Source organism: Hemicordylus capensis, chromosome 2 (assembly GCF_027244095.1).
Source record: "Hemicordylus capensis ecotype Gifberg chromosome 2, rHemCap1.1.pri, whole genome shotgun sequence".
Lineage (NCBI taxonomy): Eukaryota > Metazoa > Chordata > Lepidosauria > Squamata > Cordylidae > Hemicordylus > Hemicordylus capensis.
Genome location: NC_069658.1, coordinates 190,482,468 through 190,506,732, shown reverse-complemented (window position 1 = coordinate 190,506,732; position 24,265 = coordinate 190,482,468). Strand labels below are relative to the sequence as shown.

At 44.5% G+C, this 24,265-nt stretch overlaps 2 protein-coding genes across 13 annotated transcripts in view; one reads left to right on the top strand and one right to left on the bottom strand.

Annotated features, from left to right (window-relative positions):
- Positions 1-281: 281 nt before the first annotated feature.
- On the bottom strand, positions 282-23,579 carry NXNL1 (nucleoredoxin like 1). Of its 5 annotated transcripts, none has more exons than XM_053299283.1 (5): positions 23,436-23,579; positions 20,880-21,096; positions 8,901-9,177; positions 3,402-3,797; positions 282-1,090 (listed from the first exon to the last, which is right to left on the bottom strand). In XM_053299283.1, the coding sequence occupies exons 4-5, from the start codon at positions 3,725-3,727 to the stop codon at positions 796-798; spliced, it is 621 nt and encodes a 206-aa protein (XP_053155258.1). In that variant the 5' UTR covers positions 3,728-3,797; positions 8,901-9,177; positions 20,880-21,096; positions 23,436-23,579; the 3' UTR covers positions 282-795. The 5 variants fall into 5 exon arrangements, with proteins under 5 accessions (XP_053155258.1, XP_053155256.1, XP_053155257.1 ...); XM_053299281.1 differs by having other exon boundaries at positions 23,440-23,579; XM_053299282.1 differs by lacking the exon at positions 8,901-9,177 and having other exon boundaries at positions 23,440-23,579.
- Positions 23,548-24,265, top strand: part of SLC27A1 (solute carrier family 27 member 1) — a 76,942-nt gene continuing 76,224 nt past the window's right edge. For 2 of the 8 annotated variants that reach the window (XR_008316854.1, XM_053299268.1), the window contains exon 1: positions 23,557-23,859. The gene's annotated coding sequence lies outside the window, so the exon portion shown is untranslated. Of the gene's footprint in view, positions 23,860-24,265 lie in introns of all 8 variants that reach the window. The other 6 variants (XM_053299274.1, XM_053299271.1, XM_053299267.1 and 3 more) reach the window with 4 other exon arrangements.

The following is a 24,265-nucleotide window of genomic DNA, read 5'->3' as shown; positions in this document are numbered from 1 at the left end:
TTGGCCCTCGCCCCCAACACACACCACCCAGTATTGAGTCCCACCTCCTGATTCATCATCAGCTAAATACTGATGCTTTAGGCTAGGGGTTCTCAAAGTTCGGTCCCCAGATGTTGTTGGACTTCAACTCCCAAAATTCTCAGTCGCAATGGTTTGACTATTGTGCCTGGGGATTATGGGAGTTGAAGTCCAGCAATGTCTGAGAACCCATGTTTGAGAACCCCTGCTTTAGGCAGTTCACAATTTAAAACAATAATAAAACAAAAAGTATGGTTTATGTCTAAAACCCATGATCAGATACAAAACGAATAAATATCATAAGCACATAGAACAGAAGATGGCCTGACAGCATTAACTACAAATGCCTGATGCCATAAAATGCTTTCACAGCTTTAAAAAACCTTCTGATCAGAAGAATCAAGAGAGGGGGTTTCTAATGGGAGGGTGTTGCACAAGGAAGGTGCCACCACAGAATAAGTCCTGTTTCTAGTGAATGGCAATCTGAGTTAGGCTGTTGAAGGGCGTCAAACTCTTCTTGCTAGAAGATCACAGTCTGTGCAGAGGTACATACTGGATAAGGGTTTGCAAGAGTATTTTCGCAATCATGAAGGCTACCCACAAGAAGAAGAAGAAGAAAGAAAACTGAAGTTCTCAGAAGTCTCAATGTTATGTCCAATGAACAGTTTCTGTGCTTGCATAGTGCTGTAGATTGCACACACCATCCTGTTCATAGGCTTTGTGTTGGGAAGAATCAAGTTTGCCTTCAAAGAACTCCAAAAGGGAAGAAATGTCCCATCAGGAGAACAGATCATCCTCTTCTTCTTGGCTTCTTTTCCTTCTTTTCTTCTGTTTCAGCTTGTATTTGAACCGGCGAATGGGATCAGTGATACTCTTCAGAGCCACATTGTCAAATTCCTGTGCCAAGAGGAAGTTCCTATCCACCAGTTCGGCTGCCTCAAACCAGTTCTGGAAGCAAGCTGTGCCCCACTGCTTGATTTCCTCTGTGGCATTTGCAGCAATGACCTCTCCATTTGGTTTCAACACCACCACTACTGGTGGGTCCTTCACAGAAAATCTTAATTCCAGTTCCCTAGGGAATGATACAAGAAGAAAGATTAGACTCCAAAGTTTCTGAAAAGAAGCTTGATATCAGCTGGGGAGAGATGATAGCTTTTCTTCAAAGATGGCTCTTGAAGACAGTAATTTATTCCAACGTCAGTGCAAATGCAAACAAGAGATGTAACAAGATGTCCAGATTATTATCAAGGACCTTGGCGCTTTCTAGGCTAACTGCTCAATAGCAGCAAAATGCCTCCATTCAGGCAAGTCGCATTGGAAACGTAAACAGCAGGGGGAACAGTCTTGCAGTAACTAACAATCCAAAACCCCCAGCAACTTCCTTATGCCAGATATATGATGTCCTCGCTCTATATCACAGCGATTAAATTCGAGACAAGGCATTGGCAATGTGAATGGCACCGTGCTGTGTGAAAGCACACTTCTGAGATCCTACATGACCCCGTTGCAGGGTCTAATCTGGAAAGTGCCCTTGTGTCAAATCAGAGCACAATCTGCTGACAATCCGTGAAAAGGTTGTGTCTTTTTTGAGTTTTGTTAGAATAAGAATAATAATTGCACTGAGAAGACACTGTTTTTTCATGAATTGTAAGCAGATGTCACTAAGAACTTACACAATGTCCTTGAATGTCATCTGGATGACTTATATCTCCCATTGAAATTTGCACTGAAACTGGAATAAATTACTCTCTGGAGGAGCCTAGAATTGAAAGTGCCACAACAGAGCCATAAGTACCTGTTTGGTCTTCATTCATTTTCCTTTGTCCAACTATCATTCATCTCTGGGCATTATGTATACATCAAACACTTGAGATGGGGCAACATCTGCAAATAGCATCCCCATACTGAGTTCTCTTCTCTCCCCCATAAAGTGTCAGATCACTTACCCTTTGTTGTGACATCATAATCCCAGCAACAGCTAATGACTTAGAGCAGTACAGGTTGAGTATCCCTAATCCGGACATCTGAAATTCGGAATGCTCTAAAATCTGGAAACCACAACGGCATGCAGCCACAGCACCAACATAACATTATTTTCACATGAAATCTGAATTTAATCTCCACCTAAAATGCCATGTTTGAGTCTAACATGACCAGCAACATTATTGAGTTGAAAATTTTCTCGCAATTAGTTTTCATTACATTAACAGCTACTTGTAGTTATCGTAAATTCAATGCTTATTTGTTTTTTATTATTTTACATTTTATATCTTGCTCTTCCTCCAAGGCACCCAGAGCGGTGTACTACATACTTAAGTTTCTCCTCACAATAACCCTGTGAAGTAGGTTAGGCTAAGAGAGAAGTGACTGGCCCAGAGTCACCCAGCAAGTATCATGACTGAATGGGGATTTGAACTCGGGTCTCCCCGGTCTTAGTCTAGCACTCTAACCACTACACCACACTGGCTCTTAAAACCTGAAAAAATAAAATACAGGATCCCATGCCCAAGATATCTCATTACAGTATGCAAATATTCCAAAATCTGGAAAAGTCCAAAATCTGGAACACTTCTGGTCCCAAGCAGTTCGGATAAGGGATACTCAACCTGTAGTGGGGAAATGCACAACATTATAATGTAATGACATGGCATAGATGATCTTGCACATTACAGGAAAGAGGGAGAGAGTTCAACACAGATATGACATTTTTTGTATCATCCCTGTGTTGAGTAAAATGTATAGTTCCACCTTCTGGTCAAATAGGTTTTGCAGGGTACCTCTTTTATTAGAAATGATAGGGGGAGAAAAGAAATGAGCGGATCCATTATACAACCTTCAGCTCTGTTCAAAATCATTCTCTGTCTCCATTCAACAATTCTTGTTCTTGAGTGACTGAAAGCATGATATAGAAAATTGATATGGTGTTCTTGTTCATTTGATCAACTTCTGGTGGTCCAGAGAGACAAATCTCCAATAGATCTTGGCTTCTTGGTTTTCACGATCACCTATAACTTCCTGCTGGTTAATACATTATCTATGGGTGTGTAGCATTTTATACCAAATCCAAAGATTCTGAAAGCACACCGGACACAATCCAACACAGAATTGTGTGCTTAAAACCAAAGATTTCACAAAAATAACATAATCTAATAAAATAGAGGATCTAGCAAATAATTATTTGCACTTTTAATCAGGGCACTTTTTGTCAATCAGAATGTTTTTAATCAATTAATCTAACAAATTTACTTATTATCTCAGCTTTAGTATTTTGTAGGAAAAATAAAAAATTTCTGTGCACAAAAATTATGCAAATTAAGTAAATGTGCATATAGTCACTCTTTTTGAATATCAGTGTTTCCCTGCCCAAACTGTGTAGTTCTTACCTCTTGAACTCATCTTGAAAGGGTAAAAACAACCAATGCTTGGGCATGGTCTTCAGGAATGTATCTTGCTTCTCTTCAGTCTCATCTAGTGACACGTAGACCAGAACCAGCTGGGATGCTCTCTCCACATAAAATTCATCTGTGAGTCTCACAAAAAACTCTTTTAGGATGGGTGCAAACTCCTGGCATCGAGGACAGTCAGCAGAGCCAAAATAGAGGAGCATGACCTTGTTCTCCAGAGCTCGGATCAGCTCACGTTCCAGTTCTAACTCATCACTGTCTTTGTTATTCACAATCAGGGTCTTATCCGTAAAAAGGGCGGCCATGGCTATAGTCTGGTTAATGAGCTAGAAGAATCATGTTTAGGATCAACAAGGACCATACACTGTTTTTGCACTGAAAAAGAACAAAAATTTGACATACTAGAATGTATTGGTTATTTCACTACTGATTTGTTGAATTTTCATGTAATTCTTTATTCAATCAGTAGCCTGCCCTCTCCCCAAAAGTTTGGGATGCATTGCTTCTAGGCTTGCTACTTGCTCCCTATTTAAAAAAATAGGGAGCAGGTATTCCTTTAGGATTCAAATGTAGTCTTACTTTTCAAGGGCTTTCTTTGTCGTGGCCCTGAGGCTGTGGAATGCCCTCCCCTCTGAGGTGCACCAAGCTGACATTGTGTACATTCAGGAGAATGGTGAAAATGCATCTCTTTACCCTGGCCTTTGACTAGAGATGTTGTGGTTCTTCCCCTATCAGGCACTGTATTTTTTTTTACTGTATTTTTGATTTTATGATGATGAATTTAATTATGTTTTATATTGGTTTTATTGTAACCCGCTCTGAGACCTTTGGGTATAGGGTGGGCTAGAAATGTAAACTACTACTAATAATAATAATAAAGTTTAAAAGGAACAGGTTTTTGTTTGTTTGTTTTGGTCTTGGGGCTTGGCCAGGCAACTTCCTGCAGTGGATAGCACACACAGTGACAGGAGGGAGGCTTCACATTGCACGCCAGTCCTTTAGAAAATCGGTCTCTTCAGTCCTGTGGGCCACATAGCAGACTGCACTGTGGTAGGAACTACAACTTCCATGGAGCTTCTTTTCTGAGCCAAAACCTCACCCCTTGCCCTGCAGCCTGGTGGGGGGAGGGAGGCTAAGCCTTGTGGAACAGAGCAGCCAGACTTGTAAGGCATGACTCATTCTCGGAAAGAGCAAGACTCCGCCCCACCCTCTGTCATCTTGGCAGCTTCCTCCACTCAGCCTCCTACCAGCAAAAAAGGCAGGCAAATGCAGAAATTCCCTTGAATTCTAGAAACAACTTGCTTAGAAAGGCAGTATTATCTTCTATATATTTAATTCTCAAAGGCATACCAGTGGCTAATCCCATTCATGGCAGCTCTTGCAAGAGTTTGTGAGAAAAAGCACCTATTGGGGCAGTGGGGATTCCATATGCAGATAGGGGGGAGGAGCCTGTGAAAGCAGAAACGTCATGATGATTAGGCAGTAAGGATTCCACATGCAGATAGGGAGGAGGAGGAGGAGCCTGTGATGCTTAAGGACAGTTGGAATGCAACTGTTACTGGTTGGAAGATGTTATTGATTGTAGAGGAGAGGAATCCTCTATAATAAAACCCTTGGTGTCCATCCGTGGACAACCAAGCGTGTGTCCGTGCCTCCCTGGGCTGTTCTGGGCACGCGCGAAGCGCATGCTCATTACAGACCGAGGGAGACACGACCGCCAGCACCCGGCGGCCATGTTGGGCGGCCAGAAGTGGCCGCCCCGAAGAAGCCGATGAAGCGCCGCAAAGCCAGGAAAGAGGCGGTGGGGGAAACTGGCCGAGGCGGCGGCAGAGCTGCCACCTCAGGCATTGGACGCGGTGCGCCCGAGGCGGCGGCGGAGCCATGGCCGAGGCCTGGCCACGCCGCCAAAGCCGGGCGGGAGGAAGAGGCGACAGGGGAAGCCGGCCGAGGTGGTGGCAGAGCCGCCGCCGAGGCCTGGCAGCGCCGCCAAGGACGGGCGGCTCGGAGACTTTGGGGCCTTTGCCTGGCCCCAAAATTGCCCTTGCCCTTGCCCCAAATGTTTCCCGCCACAGCTGCCGCCGCCAACCGCTCTCCCGCCCTCCCAGCTGCCCGATTTCTCCTTCCCCTCACCCCCCCAAAGATTAAGGGCCAAAATGGCCCATAAGAATGCCTCCGCGGCTGCTGCTGACCACCCGACCGCCCTCCCAGCTACCCGAGCCCTCCTTACCCTATCCAGCCCGCGACAGTCAGGCAAACTAAAAGCATATTTTGCGAAGAAGAGAGGAGCTCACGAACAGAGCTCCTCTCTGTGCAAAGCCACTGCCCAAACTGCCGCTATGGACGCAAAGGACGCAATAGGCGTCCTTTGCGCCCAAAGCACCAGTTTGGGAAGAGGCTTAGCACAGAGAGGAGCTCTGTTCGCGAGCTCCTCTCTTCTTCGCAAAATATGCTTATAGTTCGCCCGACTGTAAGAACGAAATAAGGGAAAAGGAAGAGCAAAACAACAACAACAACAACAACAAAAAACAAGGGAGAGAGGAAAGAAAAAAGGAAAAGAAAGACAAAGAGAAAAAGAGAAAGAAACACAGAGAGAGAAACAGACAGACAGGTAAACACACACACACACACACACACACAGAGATGAATAACACTTAAAGGGGAACAAAAAAAGGCTAGCACCCGTTGTTATAACGGGCTTAAAAATACTAGTCTAGATATATAAAAGGATAGTGGGCAGGGGTCTGTGAAGAGAGGGGTCATGCAGGAAGAAGGAACCCCTTCAGGAGAAGGAGGCTGCTGTTGTGTGAATTAGATGAGGAAACAAGATGAACAAGATCTGTTAACTCAGGGAGGGAGAAAGAAAGAGAGAGAAGGGAGGGGAAGACAGAGGGGGAAAGCGAGTGGAGGAGAGAGAAAGGGAGGGGAATAGAGAAAGAAAGAAGGGCGAGGATGGGCCTGAGCCTGTCAGTGGCCTGAGGGGAATGAGTAGAATGAGTGGCCATGGCTGCAGCAGCAAGGATGGGCCCAGTCAACCAATGCTGCTGTTTGGGGCTAGCGAGTCAACCACTATTGCTGTTTGGGCCATTGGCAGAGGGAGGCAGGCAGGCAAGGAGCAGGCCCGGGCCTGTCAGTGGCCTGAGAGGAACGAGCGGCCATGATGGTGGTGGCAGTGAGGAAGGGCCCAGTCAACTGCTGCTGCTGCTCCTGTGAGGAGGAGCAGGAGCAGGGCTCGGGTGGGGAGGACTCTGGGGTTAGGGGGCTGCAGCTTGGCCAATAGGTGCCAGCAATGCTGCAGCTACAACCAAGAGGGGTGAGGGGGATGGAAGCAACAGGATGGAGGAGGAGCAGCAGGAGTGCGGCTCAGGTGAGGGTGGTGGAGAGATCTCCGAGGTGAGGGGGCCTGTGGCAGAGGTGAGGGGAGCAATCAAGTACTAGTGTGCCGATGCTCTGCGTGGGTTAAGATAGTATTAAATAATTTTAATACATTGCAGTATATACCAGGGATGTGCTCAAATAAAAAAGAATTAGGTGGCCACATCCGAAATGTTTCGGGGTGGGGGGGGGAGGAATGGTAGCTAAGAATAAGGCACACAGGTCCTAACAGCTCCTCCACCACCCTGCCACTGTTCCAGTCGTGGCACTGTCCTTCCTGAAAGGCTGCGTGCAGCTGTGTTGTGGCCTTTGGGGAAGGATATCACCATGACCAGAGCAGCATGCGTGGCGGCCCTCTGCTTGCCGCCACTGTGATGCAGCTGCATGTGGAAGGAGAGCTCTGTGACCAGAACAGTGGCAGGGCAGCAGAGGTGGTAAGGACCTGCATGTCTCATTCTTAAAGCTACCACTCTCAACCCCACCCCCCTGCAGCTGTCCAAAACAATTCGGGCACATTCCTAGTATATGCTAATAAACTACTGTTGATGTTCTCACGCATGTAATAAGTCCTCTTATTAAGATCTTACTAAATTACCTAGTAATTTAGGTAATTTAATCCTATCAAAATTAATAGGACAAATTAGTCAGTCAACATCTTCTTAAATTGTATTGGAAAAAACCAATAAAATGCATTTGAACACTCAAACAAGTAATACCAGGGGCATGTCAAGGTTGGAGTGGGCCCTGGGTCAAAAATAAAGATGCCCTCCCCCCGCTTAGCTACACCACTGCTAAGAACATATCCCATCTGAGGGCTTGACCCTAGCCTGGGCTACACATGCAGGAATGAGGTGGTACTATCCTTTCTGAGATGTTAGAATGGACTAGACTACTTCAAACCTCAAGTAGGGGATGCAGTTTTGTTTTAATATTTCTCTTATAAAAACAATTATCTGCACATAAAAACTAGCACATCAGAGAGAAAGGTTCTAGCTCAAAATGCTGCACTACTTTTCCACTCACAGAGGTTTTGTTTTGTTTTTTAAACACAAGGGAACATTTTAAAATGTGATCCCCTACCACCAGTCCAAAATGGCACAGTCTATTCTACCATCTTAGATTTCTGCCATCTGTAGCTGCTGCATGGGTAGACCAGGCCACTGGGACAAAGAGAAAGGACTGAATAGAAAACAGAGCATTAGACTGAGACCACAAAGACCCAGGCTTAAGTCTCTGCTCATCTGTGGAGTCACCTGGGTGACATTAACTCAGTCTCCCTTTCTCACCCTAGCTTACAGGATGTAGACAGAAGGAAAGCTGGAGGAGCATCTCTTCATTTGGAGGGGGGGGCAGAAGAAGATACATTTTATTTTATTTTTTGTGGCGGGGAGAGAAAAATGTTTTGGGGACTGAATATATGGGTTATTAGGTTTGATGGGGAATTGAGTGAAATGAGGGGGGATACTCCTCAGATGCTTTGGCAGGAGGTAGGATCCCTATCCCAGCTAATCTACTTCCAATTACAGCTGGGGGTGTTCTTCACACATCAGGCTTTACCACAATTTTACTGCAAGGCTTTACTGCAGGTTTGAAATTGCCCCCCAAAATTGATGCAAAAAGTGATTTTTTAAAAACCTTGGATATAAATTGCGCTACACTAACGCAAAATGAAAAACCCGAATCGTGTGTGAAGTGCTTCCCAATAGCTTGCAGGAACTTCAGGGTAAATCTGGCCGATATGTGAACACACACCCTCCATTCCGGAGGAAGATACGGGCTAAAAGCCATGTGTGAGAAATGCTCTGGTGAGGTACGGAGCAGTTAGCAGCTACTGCCTTTACTGACAGTACCTACATGGCAGCATTGGGATCAGGGAGGGGTGTGTATAGCGCTATACAGGCCTGCCACTAGGAAATGACCCCAGTTTGGATCAAGGCCTCCCTTAAAGATCACTCTGAATAGAAAGCTTCAGGCTGGGACTGCAGCAAGTCACCAGTGATGATTACAAGAATAATGTATTATTTCTAAGAGCTTGAAAGTCTAGAAAAGTCCTTGAAATGCAATCTAGCCTACACACCTTAGTGCTACAGATAAGATTTATTATACCTGCCCAAGTGTTATCCAGTTCCAAAGGATAGGGTCTCTAGTCTCCTTGCTAAATTAACAAGGCGTTCATGTGCTGATCCAGCTCAGATTTTTCTTGTAGACATCTCCATGCTCAAAATGGGAACGCTCGAGTTCTCACATTGCTGTAACATCTGAGGGCTCCTTCTGTCATTCTGTGTGCAATCCCCTCCACAATCCAGTGGGAAGCATCGTCTTTGCTGTTACAGTTTGGATCACTGGTGTGAATAACCTTTCCTGCTGGGTTTTACCTTCCTGCCTATTAATAGAATAAATAGCCACTACTTTAATCTTCTTAGTGACCCTTTGTAGATAATATGTCCTGTTTATTGTGCTGACAACTTCCTGAACAGGCGGTGATCCTTATTAAGAGGAATGAGATAAGAGAGAGAACCTTTGCTCTCTCTACACCACCTTTTATCATTTTTATTCTTAAATGGATTATTGGTTGGCCACGCTATCAACCACATCATACACACAGGAAGGCTGGCCACGCTATCAACCACCTCATACACACAGGTTCGAGCCTTTATATAAATATCAATATAGATAGTAGAAAAAGAATAAGTTGAGATAAAACTGGTTGCTTCCAGCCCAGCTCTGTATAGTGTGATCCTGTGCATGCTTACTCCGAAATATGCCTCATTGTATTAAATGGGGTGCATTCCCCAGTAAAGTCTGCATAGGATGGCATCTTTAAAGACTCACATGCACATACTGGCAATGTTTTTTAAAAAGTGTGCTAACACTGTTTAAGAGAGAGAGAGAGAGTGAGTGAGTGAGTGTGTGTGTGTGTGTGTGTGTGTGTGTATCCATTTACCAGTGAATAAGCTCATTTGTCAAAAATTCAAAACTAGTTTTGATCAAAACAGATAAGCATGCTACCCTGTAGACATAATGCATGCCAGTTTTTTTAAAAAAAACTTCAATGCAAACATATTTTTAATATACTACCATATATAACATATATACTACCAAAAACATATTTTTCCTGGGGCAATATTCAAAACATCTGGATAATCAGATGTTTGGATAAGTAACACTTACATAAGGCTTGGAGGACTCAGGATATAGAATTGCCAGATGTCTTTTATTTTAAAGAAACTTTTCTTTTTTAAAAAAAATTGGAAATATATAGAGTTTACTACTTTTTCCACACTGGAGCTGGAGAGTGATGAAGTTGGAGCAATGCCTTCCCCCAATTTAACCTCATAACACTGTGTTAGGCAACACATTAGAGTCAACTGGTATAAAGTCACCCCATGAGCTTAATACAAAGTAGGGATGTGAATGTGGGTCTCCCCCATCCAAATCCAGCTCTCTAGCCACCAGACCACACAAGCTTCATTGCTTCCCTCTCAACACCCCCCCCCCCCAATGTTTGGAGTACAGTATTCTGAATCTAGCGTGGGTGGGGAGGAGAATGGGAGCTAAAAGAGGGCTGGAAAAAGGAGGATAGCTTCACTCATGCTAGCCATTACTTAATATCATAGAATCTATCTATCTAATTTATAACCCATCATTCTTCCAAGAAGCTTGGAATGCAATACATGGATTTCCCCATTTTAGCCTCAACAACTGTATGAAGTTGTTAGACTGAGAGAGAGGAACTGGGCCAAGGCCATCTAGTGAACTAAGGTAAAGTGTGCCATCAAGTCGATTTCGACTCCTGCCGCCCACAGAGCCCTGTGGTTTTCTTTAGTAGAATATGGGAGGAGTTTACCATTGCCTCCTCCCATGCAGTGTGAGATGATGCCTTTCAGCATCTTCCTATCTTGCTGCTGCCTGATATAGTACCAGCAGGGATTTGAACCGGCAATATTCTGCTTGTTAGTCAAGCATTTCCCCGCTGTGCCACTTAAGGTGACTACCTAGTGAACTACATGATAATAATTCAATGGCTGACATCCAGACTAACACAGAGCTGCTGTAGTGGTGCTCAGGATAGGCCCAATGCTCAGGGGCACTCCAGACAAAGCCCACCAGTCACCTGTCACCCACCAGTGTGCCCCCCTGGCAGGAAGAAGGGTGTATAAGCAGGCAGGTGTTCTCCATCATCCACCTGCACTCCCTCCCTCCTCAGTGCCACAGCTGCAAAAACATGGACCGGGGTGAAGACTGTGGGAAGGAGATGGAGGACGGCTGACCCTGGCTTGCACATGACCCAGACTGTCACTGCCCTGCCTGCTTTTGCGCCCTGAACAGATGCTTAGTTCTCTTAGTGGGCAAGCTGGCCCTGGTGATGCTGTATATGTACTAAAGAGGAAGGGCAATTTTCATCAATCTCCCTTTCCCTATGAAGCCAACTGTGACTCCTGGAAATGTGTCCCCAAGAGTTGCGGAGCCCTCAGGGCACATTTTGGGAAGTCAACGTTAGCTTCATGGTGATCAATGAAAACTTCCTCTCCTCTGAAGCACATGTACGTTAGCAGCACCTGCTTCATTAGCTTGGTTGTTGACCAATTGTTGCTAGCACTGTTCTTCTGTGGGCTCCCAGAAACCTCTCTGCTTATGTCTGAGACCATAGGCGTGTGGCTCTCACTCTTAACATGTTAAGGATCCTCATGGGATTGTGGACTCCCCATTTGTTGGCATATTGGGTACCATTCACTTAGCAGGCAGTGGGATGGTCGCCCCCAGATTCAACAGCTGTCAAGCGAATTGCAAGGGGATTGACTTCATGCCTTTCCTTATATTCTGAGAATGTCTAAGCAGACTCTGGAGTCAACTTTTGGGTTCGTCTCCTCTCAAGGTCTGTCTGTCCAAAAATTGACTCCTTTACTTCATCTCTGCAGTTGCCTCCAACAAGCTAAATCACCTCAGCAGGAAAGTCAGATAAGGCTCTGGGATGCAACTCCCTTCCCATCAAAGAGAGCTAAGTGGGTGATAGAAACTCAGAAGTGTACTCATTAAAATACTGATTGGCTTACTAGTAGGGATGTATGAATCGATTCAGGTACAAAATGATTTGTACCCGAATCTAACTGATTTGGGCTATTTGTAGACAGAACACATCACCCCTGTGCTCAGTTGCCCAGATTCAGGTACAAATCACCCAGATTCAAACTCAGAAAAATTCGGGGATTCGGACCTCCATTTTGTGGCCACAGTGGGTTGGGTTGGGTGCTGGTGCCCAATGGGTGGAAGCTACCACCAAAATTTCAAAGAAATTGGTGAAAGAGGTGATTTTAAACATTTTTTTGAAGTTCACACATCTTTAAGCTTTTCCCCATAGGCAATCAAGGGGATTTCAGCAGCCTTAGTTATAACTAAGTGTGGAGCATCAAGGTGGCCCGGAGTGGGTTATGGTGGGTGGTAGTGCTCAATGGGTGCAAGGAAGCTACCAACCAGATTTCAAAGAAATTGGGCAAAGGGGTGATTTTTAACTATTTTTTGAAGTTGGCGGGTCTTTGTGGCAGATTTGGGGAAGAAAAGGGGTTCCAGGGGCAGAAGAGTGGATTGGGTGGTAATGCCCCAATGTGTGCCTGCTACCACCCAGATTTCAAAGAAATTGGTGAAAGAGGTGATTTTTAATTTTTTTTTAAGTTGGTGCATCTTTAAGCTTCCCCCCCATAGGGAATAATGGAGATTTCAGCAACCCCATAACTCCACTTGGGGGGCACCAGGGTGGCCCAGAGCTGGTTGTGATGTAGTGCCTATGGGGTACGGTTTTGTTGTTTTCAATGTTTGAGCTGAGAGTAGATTCTTTGGTGGGAAATGAGAATGGATTCTAAGTTCATTCATCATTTTGCACCAAATATTATGAATGAACAAAGATGTTCATTCATCATCTTTGGTGCAAAATGATGAATGAGCTAAGAATCCACTATCACTGCTCATCTTTGTTCACTCATAATCTTCTTTGGTGCAAAATGATGCTAACCCTAACCCATGCCACCCTTTTGTCCCCACAACCCAGTTTTTTGCTCCGAATTGATTTGGGAAATCTGGGTACAAATTGAATCTGGGGTGATTTGGGGGGGTGGCAGATTGGGACCCAAATCGGGAGTTATTCGGTTGGGGTACAAATCAAATCGAAAAAACTGATTCGTGTACATCCCTATTTACTAGGTTCTTCCAACCAGATACCATGTTTGCATGTTCATTCACTCCTTTTACCTACAAGTTGCTCTTGACCCATTCAAATCATTGTGTTGTAACTCCAACACAGCAAACACAGACAATGGAACCTTTTGAGATTCCCTGGAATTATTATTGCCCCATTCAGGAAAGAAGGGCAACTGGAATGTTGCCTCAGGACACAATTTGGGCTACAGTTGCCCCTGGTTTCTTGAACCAGTGTACTTCATTTGGTTTTTACACCTTGGAGTCACCCACAATTTGGACATTAGACCTGACACCCATTACACCCGGCCGTATCTTGTTCTGCGTGCCAGTCACGCTTCCAGCCTCCAAACTGGCTTTCCTTGCTGGCCTGATCTATCCAGCTCACCTTGCTGTCACAAGGAGCTGGCTCGACGAGACCAGGCACCTTTTGGATTTACCCCTGCTACCTAACCCCCAAGTTGCTTCATTGCCTGCTTCCATCCTTGAGGAAAGAGGTTCTTTTGTTGCACTAGCGCCATGAGGGTCTAATTGCCACTAAAGGAAGGATGAGGTTGTATGATCACTGCGCCCTTCTGGACTCTCTCTATCCCTGCTCCTTTTCTTAAATCCAAAAATCTGTTTCTCTCAAGCCTCCTTTCTCTAACCGACCTGGAAGTTATTTTAATTTGGACACTAAGCTAAATTTCCTTTTTGCAGTTATCTGGTTAGTTCTGTAACATATTTTTTAGTAGTAAAATTGCTTAAGTCAACTTTCCTATTCCACTGTGCCCCTGAACCCCAAATAAAACCTTTCTTTGTTTTTGAACTTCAACCTCTCTGTCAGTCATCTTCCAGTAACCAAAGCTTTGCACAAATATTATTCTGATATGGAACTGCTCCACCCCAGCTCGCTAATTCCCCACACAAAGCCCAAACACATTTAGGGGTGTTCACCAATCACGGAGTAGTTTCATTAACACAATGTCCTTTTGTTCAAATTAGTCTGTAAATCAATACATGGACTGTAGAGAATTACAAAATATAGTTATACCAGCCAGGATAAAAGAGCTCTGTTCAAGCCATTGTCTTTTGTAAGCAACAATGTTATAAATTTGAAATCCCTTCTCAGCCATTAACCTTACTGGGTGCCTGTGGACGGCTTTGGGAAAGCAACTGTCTATTTTTAAATTATAAATAAGTTTGCTCTGTGGGCAAAATGAGAATGTTATATTTGCAATGAGGCTTTTGGCATAGTGTAAGCCAACCCTCACCTCCAATAAACACTCAAGCAAAACAAATAAATAAATTTTATTTATATGTATTTTGATCATAGTTGTAGCCTGGCCTATCTTGTCCCTGGGAGGGTTGCAACAGTTTAATTTGCAATGAATCACTTCCCCGCAAAGACACAACAATCTAATGCATGAATATACAGGCCAAGGGGAAACAATAAGATGGGCAAACCAACATGATAATTGTAATCACCTTACTGAAATTATATTTAAATAAGATGGGCAGAGTTTATTCACTAGCCTGTTCTGCTGTGCTGAAGAGCATGACACTGAGGAGGAGGAGAAGAGAACGAAGCAGGCTTCAAGGTTGCCACTTAGTAATTTTAAAAAATACCTAGGCTGAGGGTAGAGTCAAGGCCACGAGAGTAGCCTGGTAGGGTGTTTGTTTTGCCTTTTTTGCGGGGCTGGTTACGGGGTGGGGTGGGGTAAACCTACAGGGAGTTATTCACACACTGGCTTCATGCTTCGAGGTAAATGTTGAGTGAAGCCACTTCGAACTACACTTGCGGCTTAACCTTTGAGGGAAGCAGCCCCTCCCCTCTGTTCTTGGGTTTTGTTTTGAAACAAGTTCACTTGGCATGTGTCCGTGTTTTCCTTCTAGTAAATGGGTGGGGAGAGGGAGGGAGGGAGAGCTTCTTAAAGAGCAATATCTGCATTTCTAGAGAAAGCATCCCTCTTATCATGCTAATTATTCTATATCAGTGCCTCTCCCTATTGGTTCTGGAATTTTCAGAAGTAGTAGCTTAAAACCAGCATTTTAAAAATCTGGAAATACACCGAGATAAGCTAGAATTCACATCACAAAGCCCTATTTGTGTGTGGAGTGGGTCCAAAAATCTCGAAGGGGCTTCGGGGTAAGTTTGGCTGGTGTGTGAACGCACACACTCTCTTCTGAAGTAGATTCAGGGTAGAAGCCCTGTGTGTAGAGCCTCCTGGAAACCTCTAAAACTCCAGGTTTTGGGAGCTCTTGGGAAATATGTCTTCAGGACTCTTCCCCCCCCCCCACCCCAGAGTTGGGCAGCACCAAACACTAAGCCAGAGTTGGCCCACTTCCTTCTTGATACTGTCACCTCTCTGCCCATTTAATTGCCCTCTTCCTTTGGGCCCAATCTGACAGGGATTTAAACTGAACCCAAGCAAAAAAAAAAAAAAAAACCAACAAAAAACCACCACCCCCGCAAGAAAATGAAAACAGTTCAGAGAGGGTTTTATTCAGTGAATCAGTACTGACCCTAAAATCTCTTGAACCAGAACTGAAGCCCTAAACCCTAAGAGTGACACCCAGTTCAAAACTGAGTTGGAAAAACCAGACATTCAGGAGACTGGGAGTCCCTCTGTGCTCTAGCCGTATTTGGAGAAACTATATTTCCTGGTGAGTCATCTGAAAAGGAGGAGCATGTAGAGCCTAGGACTGGTAATTCCCCCTAGTGTCAAAGTAGAGGCTTGCCCACCCACAGGCTGTTGTTCAGCAACAATGTCTCAGTGTGGAGGATTTTTTAACTGAGGCTAGAAACACCTTGAGCCACCTAATGGAGCAGTGGGGAAATGCTTGACTAACAAGCAGAAGGTTGCCAGTTCAAATCCCTGCTGGGGATATTGGGCAACAACAATATAGGAAGATGCTGAAAGGCATCATCTCATACTGTGCAGGAGGAGGCAATGGTAAGAAAACCACAGGGCTCTGTGGGTGCCAGGAGTCGAAATCGACCTGACAGCACACTTTGAGGTGAGTCTCATGATCGGTGAGACCTGCCGTATGGGGGTTTGCCGGGAGAGCAGGCTTAGTCCGCTATCTCCGCAGATGATCAAGGCTGCAGCCCTGAGAGGCCGGATAGGCTGCCCACACAACTGCCAGCTCTGTCATGGAGCCGGCAGGGGCTGTGGAGATCGGGGGGCGCATGGCCTCCAGAAGTTCCAGGATGCCCCCGTGCAGGGCATGCTGGAGAGACCCCTGAGCCCGGGAGGCTGCTTGCAGAGCTGCGCTGCAGCAATACAGGATCGGAAAGCCCAGGTTAGCGGAGTGCTCACTCCACTAAACTGGGTTAAGGGGAGGGGTATTTAAGCGAGTTACCCGCTTTGGGGAAATAGTCCGTGGAAAGCGGGCTAAGCTCCTTTAGTCCGCTTTCCACTGATCATGAGAATCGCCTCTTTACCTTTACCTTAGAAGCGTCTTGTGTTTCCTTGGTACATCTGTAGCTCTTCCTTGCTGCCATTTTATCGTTCAGCCTAAACAGGGCATTTCCTGTGTTTTAAATCCTGCTTTATATAATTTGTTTGTAAAACCGTTTTAAAAATTATAGTTAAAAATATTGAATATTTTTCTCAAGTGAAATAGTTCTCATTGGATTTATGTATAACTGCAATCAGAAGAATGCGATCATATTATTTATATATCTTATTCTGCATGAAATATATTTAAATCCATTCAAAATGTCTGAACAGGTTACCATCCCATTTTTCAAAGTTAGTATTTGAACCAAAGAGCTAAAAAATGCTGATGAATCTGAACTGGAATTCTGAAGGAATGATGCCTGAACCTCCTCTCTTTGTGTTGCAGATTTTTGTATTGCATATATATTTGCCTAATTGAAGCTGTGCAGGAATCCAAAGTTCACAGCTCCTGTTCTACAGTTTGGTTTGGGAGGGAGAAGAGTTGTACTAGTTAAATTTGGGAGGGAAGAGAGGGTTTGATTTGATTGGATATATTTTAAAATAATGGCGGGGAGTTGTTTTGATTGGGTTGTTTAGAACAATGTGGGGGGGGGGGAATAAAAGGAGGCTTGCCTGCAGCAGAGAGTTAGTTGCAGCTGAAGCTGGAGTCAGTGTTGAAGTCAGAGTGGAAGTGAGTTGAAACGTTGGAGAGCTGAAGAGTTGAAATTAGTGAAAGTTTCCGTTGGTGTTGAAACTGGAGTCTTGGAGAGACAGGAGAGAAGAGCTGAGAAGAGCTGCTGAAATTAGAGCTGAGAAATCACTGTGAGAGTTGAGATGAAACTCTCAAAAGAACTGAATCATGCTCAAAGTAGCTGAAAGAACAGTCTGGAACTGAACCACAAGAACTGGATAGAAAGAGCAAGACCTGAGGCTGAGAAAGCCAGACTCACTGCAGAAGCTGACTAGAGGTGATTATAAGATGACTCCTGGTAAGGACACAGAGCCAGGGAACAGTATTAGGTGCAGGTTAGATTGGATGCATTTTTCTCCTATTTGATTTGTTCCTTAGGCTCATATGGGACATTCATGCTAACAGGGATTCCACAATAATACTGCTGATCTGGAAGTATTAGGGATGTGTGAAACGTTTCGGATACAAAACGTTTCGTACCCAAAACAGCCTGATTCGGGTGTTTTGTAGACAAAACAAAACACCCATTTTCCAGATCCAAAAGTTTTGTATACAAAACAAAACATCCCAAAACGTTCGGCTACAAAACGTTTTGTTGTTTCAGACCTCCATTTTGTGGTGATCTCTGAGTCAGTCTCCATTTTGTGTTTGACATCTCTTTGAATTTCCCACCCTTCCAGCCTTCTGATCAGTGACATAAATCATGGGCTGACCTGCTGGCAATTCCCTCCTTGTTCCCCATTGGCTCTTTTGCTTCTTCCCACTCTTTACTGACCTCACATTGGCCAGGGGAAGGGTTGCTAACCCATGGGGTGCTGGGTTCTGCTGTTTCTGTGGTGTTCTGAGTGTAGATTCTCTGGTAGCATATGAGAGTGGATTCTTGTTTTTCACTGAAAATCTCATATGCTACCAGAGAATCTACAATGAACACCTCAGAAAAAACAAAACCCAGTACCCCACAGGCTTGTGGGTGTGGAGGTGGTTGGCACCTAATGTGCACTACACAACCCCTCGCTCTGGGCACCCCAGTGCCCCCCAAGTGGAATTATGGGGCTGCTGAAACCTCCATTATTCCCCATGGGAGAAATCTTAAAGACACGTAAACTTCAACAAATCACAAAAGATCAGCCCTTTGCCCAATTCCTTTGAAATAATTCTGGAAGTTTCCTTGCCCCCATTGGGCACTACCACCCACCACACTCTGCTCTGGGTCATCCCTTTCCCCTTGATTTGAAGCGATACATTTGCTGGAATCCCCATTATTCCCTATGGGAAAATTCTTAAAGATGTGTAAACTTAAAAAAAAATTCACCAAAAAAAATCAGCCCTTTGCCTAATTCCTTTGAAATTTGGGTGGTAGCTTCCACCCATTGGACACTACCACCACCACCCACCCTTTTTGCCCTGGGACCCTTTTTAAAAATCCAAATCAATTTGGAAAATTTGGCTACAAAACAAAACAGGGCTGATTCGGATTCAGAAAATTTGGGTACAAAACAAAACAGGGATGTTTCGATTCAGATACAAATCGAAACAAGAAAATTCCAAAATGCACACTAGGAAGTATAAGAAAGGACATTGGAACATCCCATATGGAACACATTGCATCTTGAATAGAAAGGAAACAATTTTCCTCTCAAGGTTTTGTTGCTGACAAGTTGTTCTGATTAAATTCAAAGAGAGTATATTGCTCTCAACTTAACATGCATATAGACCAATTCTCTTTAAAATATATGTCTCTTCAAGGCTAGCCAAAAGTCCTTGATTTTAAAGGACTGTCTCGTGTACACTGCAGCCATTTTGAATAAGCGTAACTAGCCGACCCTGCACAGGGCCGGCGGTTACTCTCCCCCCACCCACCTTCTGCCCCAGTCTCTGCTTCCGGGCCCAGCATCTGGGCTTGGCCCACCGCCACCTCTGGCCTCTACGGCCAGGCCCACTGCCGCCGCGGCAACCAATCCCCCTGGGTGCACCTCAGCCAATCAGGCGCGTTGGGATGCACATTCCAAGGCACACCCAGGATATATGTGTGTGTGTGTATATATATATATATATATATATATATATATATATATATATATATTAGAACATATCAGATGCCTCTTTTACACACTGCATAGTTCTGTTCATCAAAATGGAAGGAAGTTATTTCAGACATCACCAATTAAGAGTTGCTGTAATGTTAGAACTTGGCAACCCTAGAAGGGATTATGTTTGCCTTATCAAAGTCTTCACACAAAAATACATGTTGGGAGTTTCAGTGCTTAGGAAAATAGGGCTCACTTAAAATAAGGAATATTTGGCCAAAAAATAAATAAATAAAAAATCAAAATTGATTATCTGTATTGTAAGTAATTTGGATAATTAATTCCCTATTGAAGTACTTTGTCCACCTACCCCCCATTAAAAACAAATCAATGGCAAAAAATCACAAGGAGAGGACATAGTGAGTCTGCCTCGGGTAACATTCTACATGAGCAATTAGTACTTAATGGGATTTAAAGAGATTAAGTAGCTTGTGTGCAGAACTGCAGTCACAAACAGTGCTGTGGCAAACTTGTTTATAAACTATGGTTGCCATGTTCTAGTCTGGCAAATTATGGAGAGACCACCAATTCACATCAGGGCAAAATGACAGGGGCAGATCTTACCTATGGGCAAAGTGGTCAGCGCTCACCTTAAATTTATCAGTCAGCCTGTAACGAATGAGGACTGGCGAATGGCGGATTTAAGCCCAGCCTTTGTCTCAGAGCAAGTCCACGTGGAGGAAAGATAATTGCTGATTTATTCCCTCCATGTTCACTCAACAAAGACTGTCCCTCTGGTATCTCTGCCACCATTCCCACTTTTTAACAGGGTTTAATCCCTCACTGATGTGGGTGAAATTCCAGAAAAACCCTCTTTCCTTTACCAAACAGAAAAATACAAAAACCTCCTGTGTGCAGCCTACACCTGGTGAGGAAACTTGGTAGTGTGCTGCTGAGCAATCAAACTTGAGGCATGTTTGCACCAGAGTAAGACCCCTTTCCAGCTCCCTCTTTCCTGAGTTAAAAATCCACTCAAAGAGGCTGGTTAAAATTGTAAAGGACCAAAAAGAAAAATAACTTTATTCAAAATACTACAGACAGTTTAGTCTGAGGCTCTCTCTCTCTCAGCTTCAGTTACAGATTAAAAAAACACCACTCAGTACTTTCAAGAATAATTCAAAAAGAGCACTGCAGTTGACAGTTGGAGTGGTACACTTTAGAATCTTTGTTACTCAGTTGCAAAGCTAATTCAAAAAGCACCCCCAGTTGTAAGGAATCTTTAAAAGCACCTTTAAAGGTTACAGAGATGTTTGCAGTGCCCTGGATGGTTAAAAAGGGCACAGTTTCAGCGTTCTTACATTACAGATAAAACACAATAGACCAGTCGTAAGGATCTGCAAAGCACTAAAATAAAGAAATCTGACGCCAGCTACCTAACACATGGTTCCCTGGCTAAACAACTGTATTGTTTGACAATTTTTCTCTGACAATTTTTTAAAAGCACTTGAAAGACCCCCTCTTCACCCAAGCTTTCTCTTAATTTTTTTAAGGTTTTAATCCCTGGTTTATTTTCAAATTGTTACATTATTTTAAGTTTTTATATATGTTTTTAACTTGTTATATGCTATTGTTAACTGCCCAGAGACAAAAGTTTGGGGTGGTGTACAAATTTAAACAAACAAACAAACAAACAAACAAACAAACAAACAAACCCTTCTCCAAAGCCAAGCCCTGGCTTCTTCCCTGAACTCACCAAAACTATGGTAAAGACTTCAGGCCCCTGCAGAGTTCCTGTTGCCATAGCTTGGCCAGCCAACCTGTTGTTTCCCTTGCCTGGCTCCAACTCAGAACAAAGAACCTCATCACTTCCTGCCGCCAGGCCCTCTAAGTCCTGGTCACGGTGTGCTGGTGGCTGATCCCTAGAGGTCACTGCCTGACAGACTGGACAGGGTTCCTTCCCTTCCAGTTCACTGTTTAGGGAAAAAAGAAAAGCTGTTCCTGAATGATCACAACACACCCATATTATTTCTACCTCCATTTTGCTAAACTTGGCCCAGATTGGTTAGGCGCTGCACAAGTTAGCCCACTTACACCTCAAATGTTCATGCTTCCTCTATGTTGGATGCCATCATCGCAAACTATGCCACTGAAGTGTCCCTACAACTGTACCAAAGTTGGTTCAAATCGGTTAGACAGTCCATGAGTTAGCCCTCTTGTGCCTCAAATGTTTACATGTCTGTCATCTTGAATCGGGGTGGATGACATAATAACAAACTACACTGTTGAGGTGCCTGTACTACTGTACCCAATTTGGTTCATATTGGTCCAGCAATTGCGAAGCTGATGATGGGGATGGGTGGGTGGAGACACACAGAATGCTGGGTGATCTCATAAGCTTACTTTCCTTAAGAAAACTAGGCTAAAAAACATTTGTTGCTTGCCATGATGGACACCAAGGCTAAGTGGTGGGCACTTGGGTCAGCAGAGAATGACACGCAGCTGTTCAGCAGGCATGGAGTAGCGAGAGGGTGTCCCCATACATCTTTGCTTCCCATGATGTCCGTACAGGAGATGGTTCATAGCTGCAGCAACACAAGCATCATTGAAAAACTTGTGATTTATCTATTATTTGTGTATGTATTTTTGAAATAGGCAGGCAGAGCTGCCCTTGTAACTTCAGAATGCATTTGTTCTCCACTCTTGTAGTTGGTCTTTTCTTTATCTGTGGCTTATATAGATTTTACTTTTACATGTACAGTAACTTGTATAACCTGAGTTTCCCAAGAAGCCCAGAGTGGTGCACATGGTTACATTTATCCTCCCAACAGCCCTATGAGGAAGGTAATGCTGAGAGATAAGTGACTGGCTCAGAGTCACCCTGTGAGTTTCATGGTGGAATGGTAATTTGAACAACTTGGTTTTCCCCAGTCTAGTCCAGCACACTAACAACAACAAATATTTATATACTGCTTTTCAACAAAAGTTTCCAAAGCGGTTTACTAACCACCTTACCACTCTGGCAGAGTTCCTCCTTGTTGTTCTTATTAGTACTCATTTTTGAAATAATCAGACAGACAGCTGCCCTGGTGACTTCAGAATGCATTTACTTGCCACAGAAGCAGCTGGTCTGTGCTTTACTTGCAGTGTGTCTGTCCTTTTGTAGCTGGTCTGTGCTTTACTTGTGGCTTGCACTTTTCTTTTCCTGTGCATGTGTTTGTGTTTTGATCCTGCCATGTTAGATTCAAATCTACAAACTGCTGTAGTCTTGTTAAGCACTGTGAAGCAAGTGATATTTTCCATATTTCTCTGTATCTCTGCTGATGAGCAACTGAGATTTCTGCGCGTGTGTGTTTATATTTTGATCCCACTCAGCTACAAATCTACACTTTGCCAGCCAGGTACTGCTAAGGCACCTGCCGATTCCTTGCTCCACCTCTGCAGCTGCCCACAATTGGCTCCACCTCTCACTACCTGTGGCTCCACTCATCACCTGCCCTTCCTGGTGCCCTCCCTGCAGTAAAACCACCAGCCACCTCTGCAAAATGACTGATCAATGCTCTTGGTTGTGCTGTTGGCCATGACTGTTATATAATCATGGCTATCTAGTAACATACACCACCTTAAGTGGTGCAGCGGGGAAATGCTTGACTAACAAGCAGAAGGTTGCTGGTCCGAATCCCCGCTGGTGTGTTTCCCAGACTATGGGAAACACCTATATCAGGCAGCAGCGATATAGGAAGATGCTGAAAGGCATCATCACATACTGCTTGGGAGATGGCAATGGTAAACCCCTCCTGTATTCTACCGAAGACAACCACAGGGCTCTGTGGGTGCCAGGACAGGAATCAAAATCGATTCGACAGCACACTTTACCTTTATCTAGTAACATAGTTTAAAGAAAATGATTAAATAACGTAATAAATTAAAAAGGAGAAAAAGATCACTACACCTAGGAGAGAGTGACAGATTTAGACCAGGGATAGTCAGCTTCAAATGCTTGCCCTGCCCTGAGACTCATTAGGTCGCTATCTCTAGCCTGGCCTACTTCACAGATTTGTTGTAATGATTCAGTTCTGCAGGTGCTAAATGGGGACATTTCTAAATCTGTGGGTTAGGAAGAATACAGAGGGAGAATTTTTGGTTCCAGAGAGTCTACTGATTAGGTTTAAGTGCTGCCCAGCCGCTGCCATGTATTATATTATAAAATCTTTTTTTTAAAAAAAATGACGAGATGGTAGCGGGACTAGTAGGCATCCAAGAACCCAAGATCTCTGATAAGTCCCTCATATGGTTAAAAACTTGAATTTACTAACACACGTTGACAGCTCCTTGAAAACAGCTCCCCTCCCTGGCTGACGTCACAACCAAGCGCTTATATGGTCACATGACTCTAGGGTGGGGGTCGGTGGCGTTGTAGTGTTGTCATGGTCACAAGACCTCTCAACCCTCCACATTCCCCTCTGGCACAAGACAAACAGCTTTCGCACTGTCTGTGTTCCACCCTCTTGCCTCTCTATCCCTCATCCTCTCTATGGCTTGGCCTCGCGTTCCTATGGTCTAGCCTTTGCCGCTGCTCTATATTTCGAGGCGGGGCTTTCCTCCTTGGCTCTGTGTCCTCTATGGTACTCTCCCCGCCCCTGAGAACTGAGGGCGGCGCATTCTGAAGCGGCGGCGGTAGAAGAAGCTTGCTGAAGGTGGAGAAGGTACGGGCACGGGAGCGTTGGAGGCGCGAGGTACGGAACTATTGCGTTACCTTGGCGATGGGGGTGGGGTAAATGGTGCTACGCCGCGGGAAGAAGTGGCATGGCATTGCCTTGGCAACGGGGCGGGCAGCGTAGTGGCGTTGTCCTGGTAACAGAACTTAACAGTGGGTGGGAAGGTACATATTGAGAAAGTACCGGGGAGTGCGAGGGGGAGCTTTGAAGCGGGGTTACTGGTGGAATTTGGGTGCCCTAGATATAACCGAGAAAAGGAGGGAGATTGATTGATTGGGGGAGGTCTTTAGCGGGGAAGCACCGGGGATATCCCCACGCTGGTCGTGGTATCCTGGTCCGGGAATCTCTCGGATGGTTTGGCAGAAGGTCTGTAGTAGGTTGCCAGCTTTTCAGAAAGCCGCTGTACCTTTTAATAGTAGCTTCA

Coding starts and splice junctions, on each gene's coding strand:
- NXNL1 (XM_053299283.1), bottom strand. CDS start 3,727: ATGGCCGCCCTTTTTACGGATAAGACCCTGATTGTGAATAACAAAGAC. Junction 1,091..3,401: donor TTTCAAGATGAGTTCAAGAG/GTAAGAACTACA, acceptor ATCATTCCCTAG/GGAACTGGAATTAAGATTTT.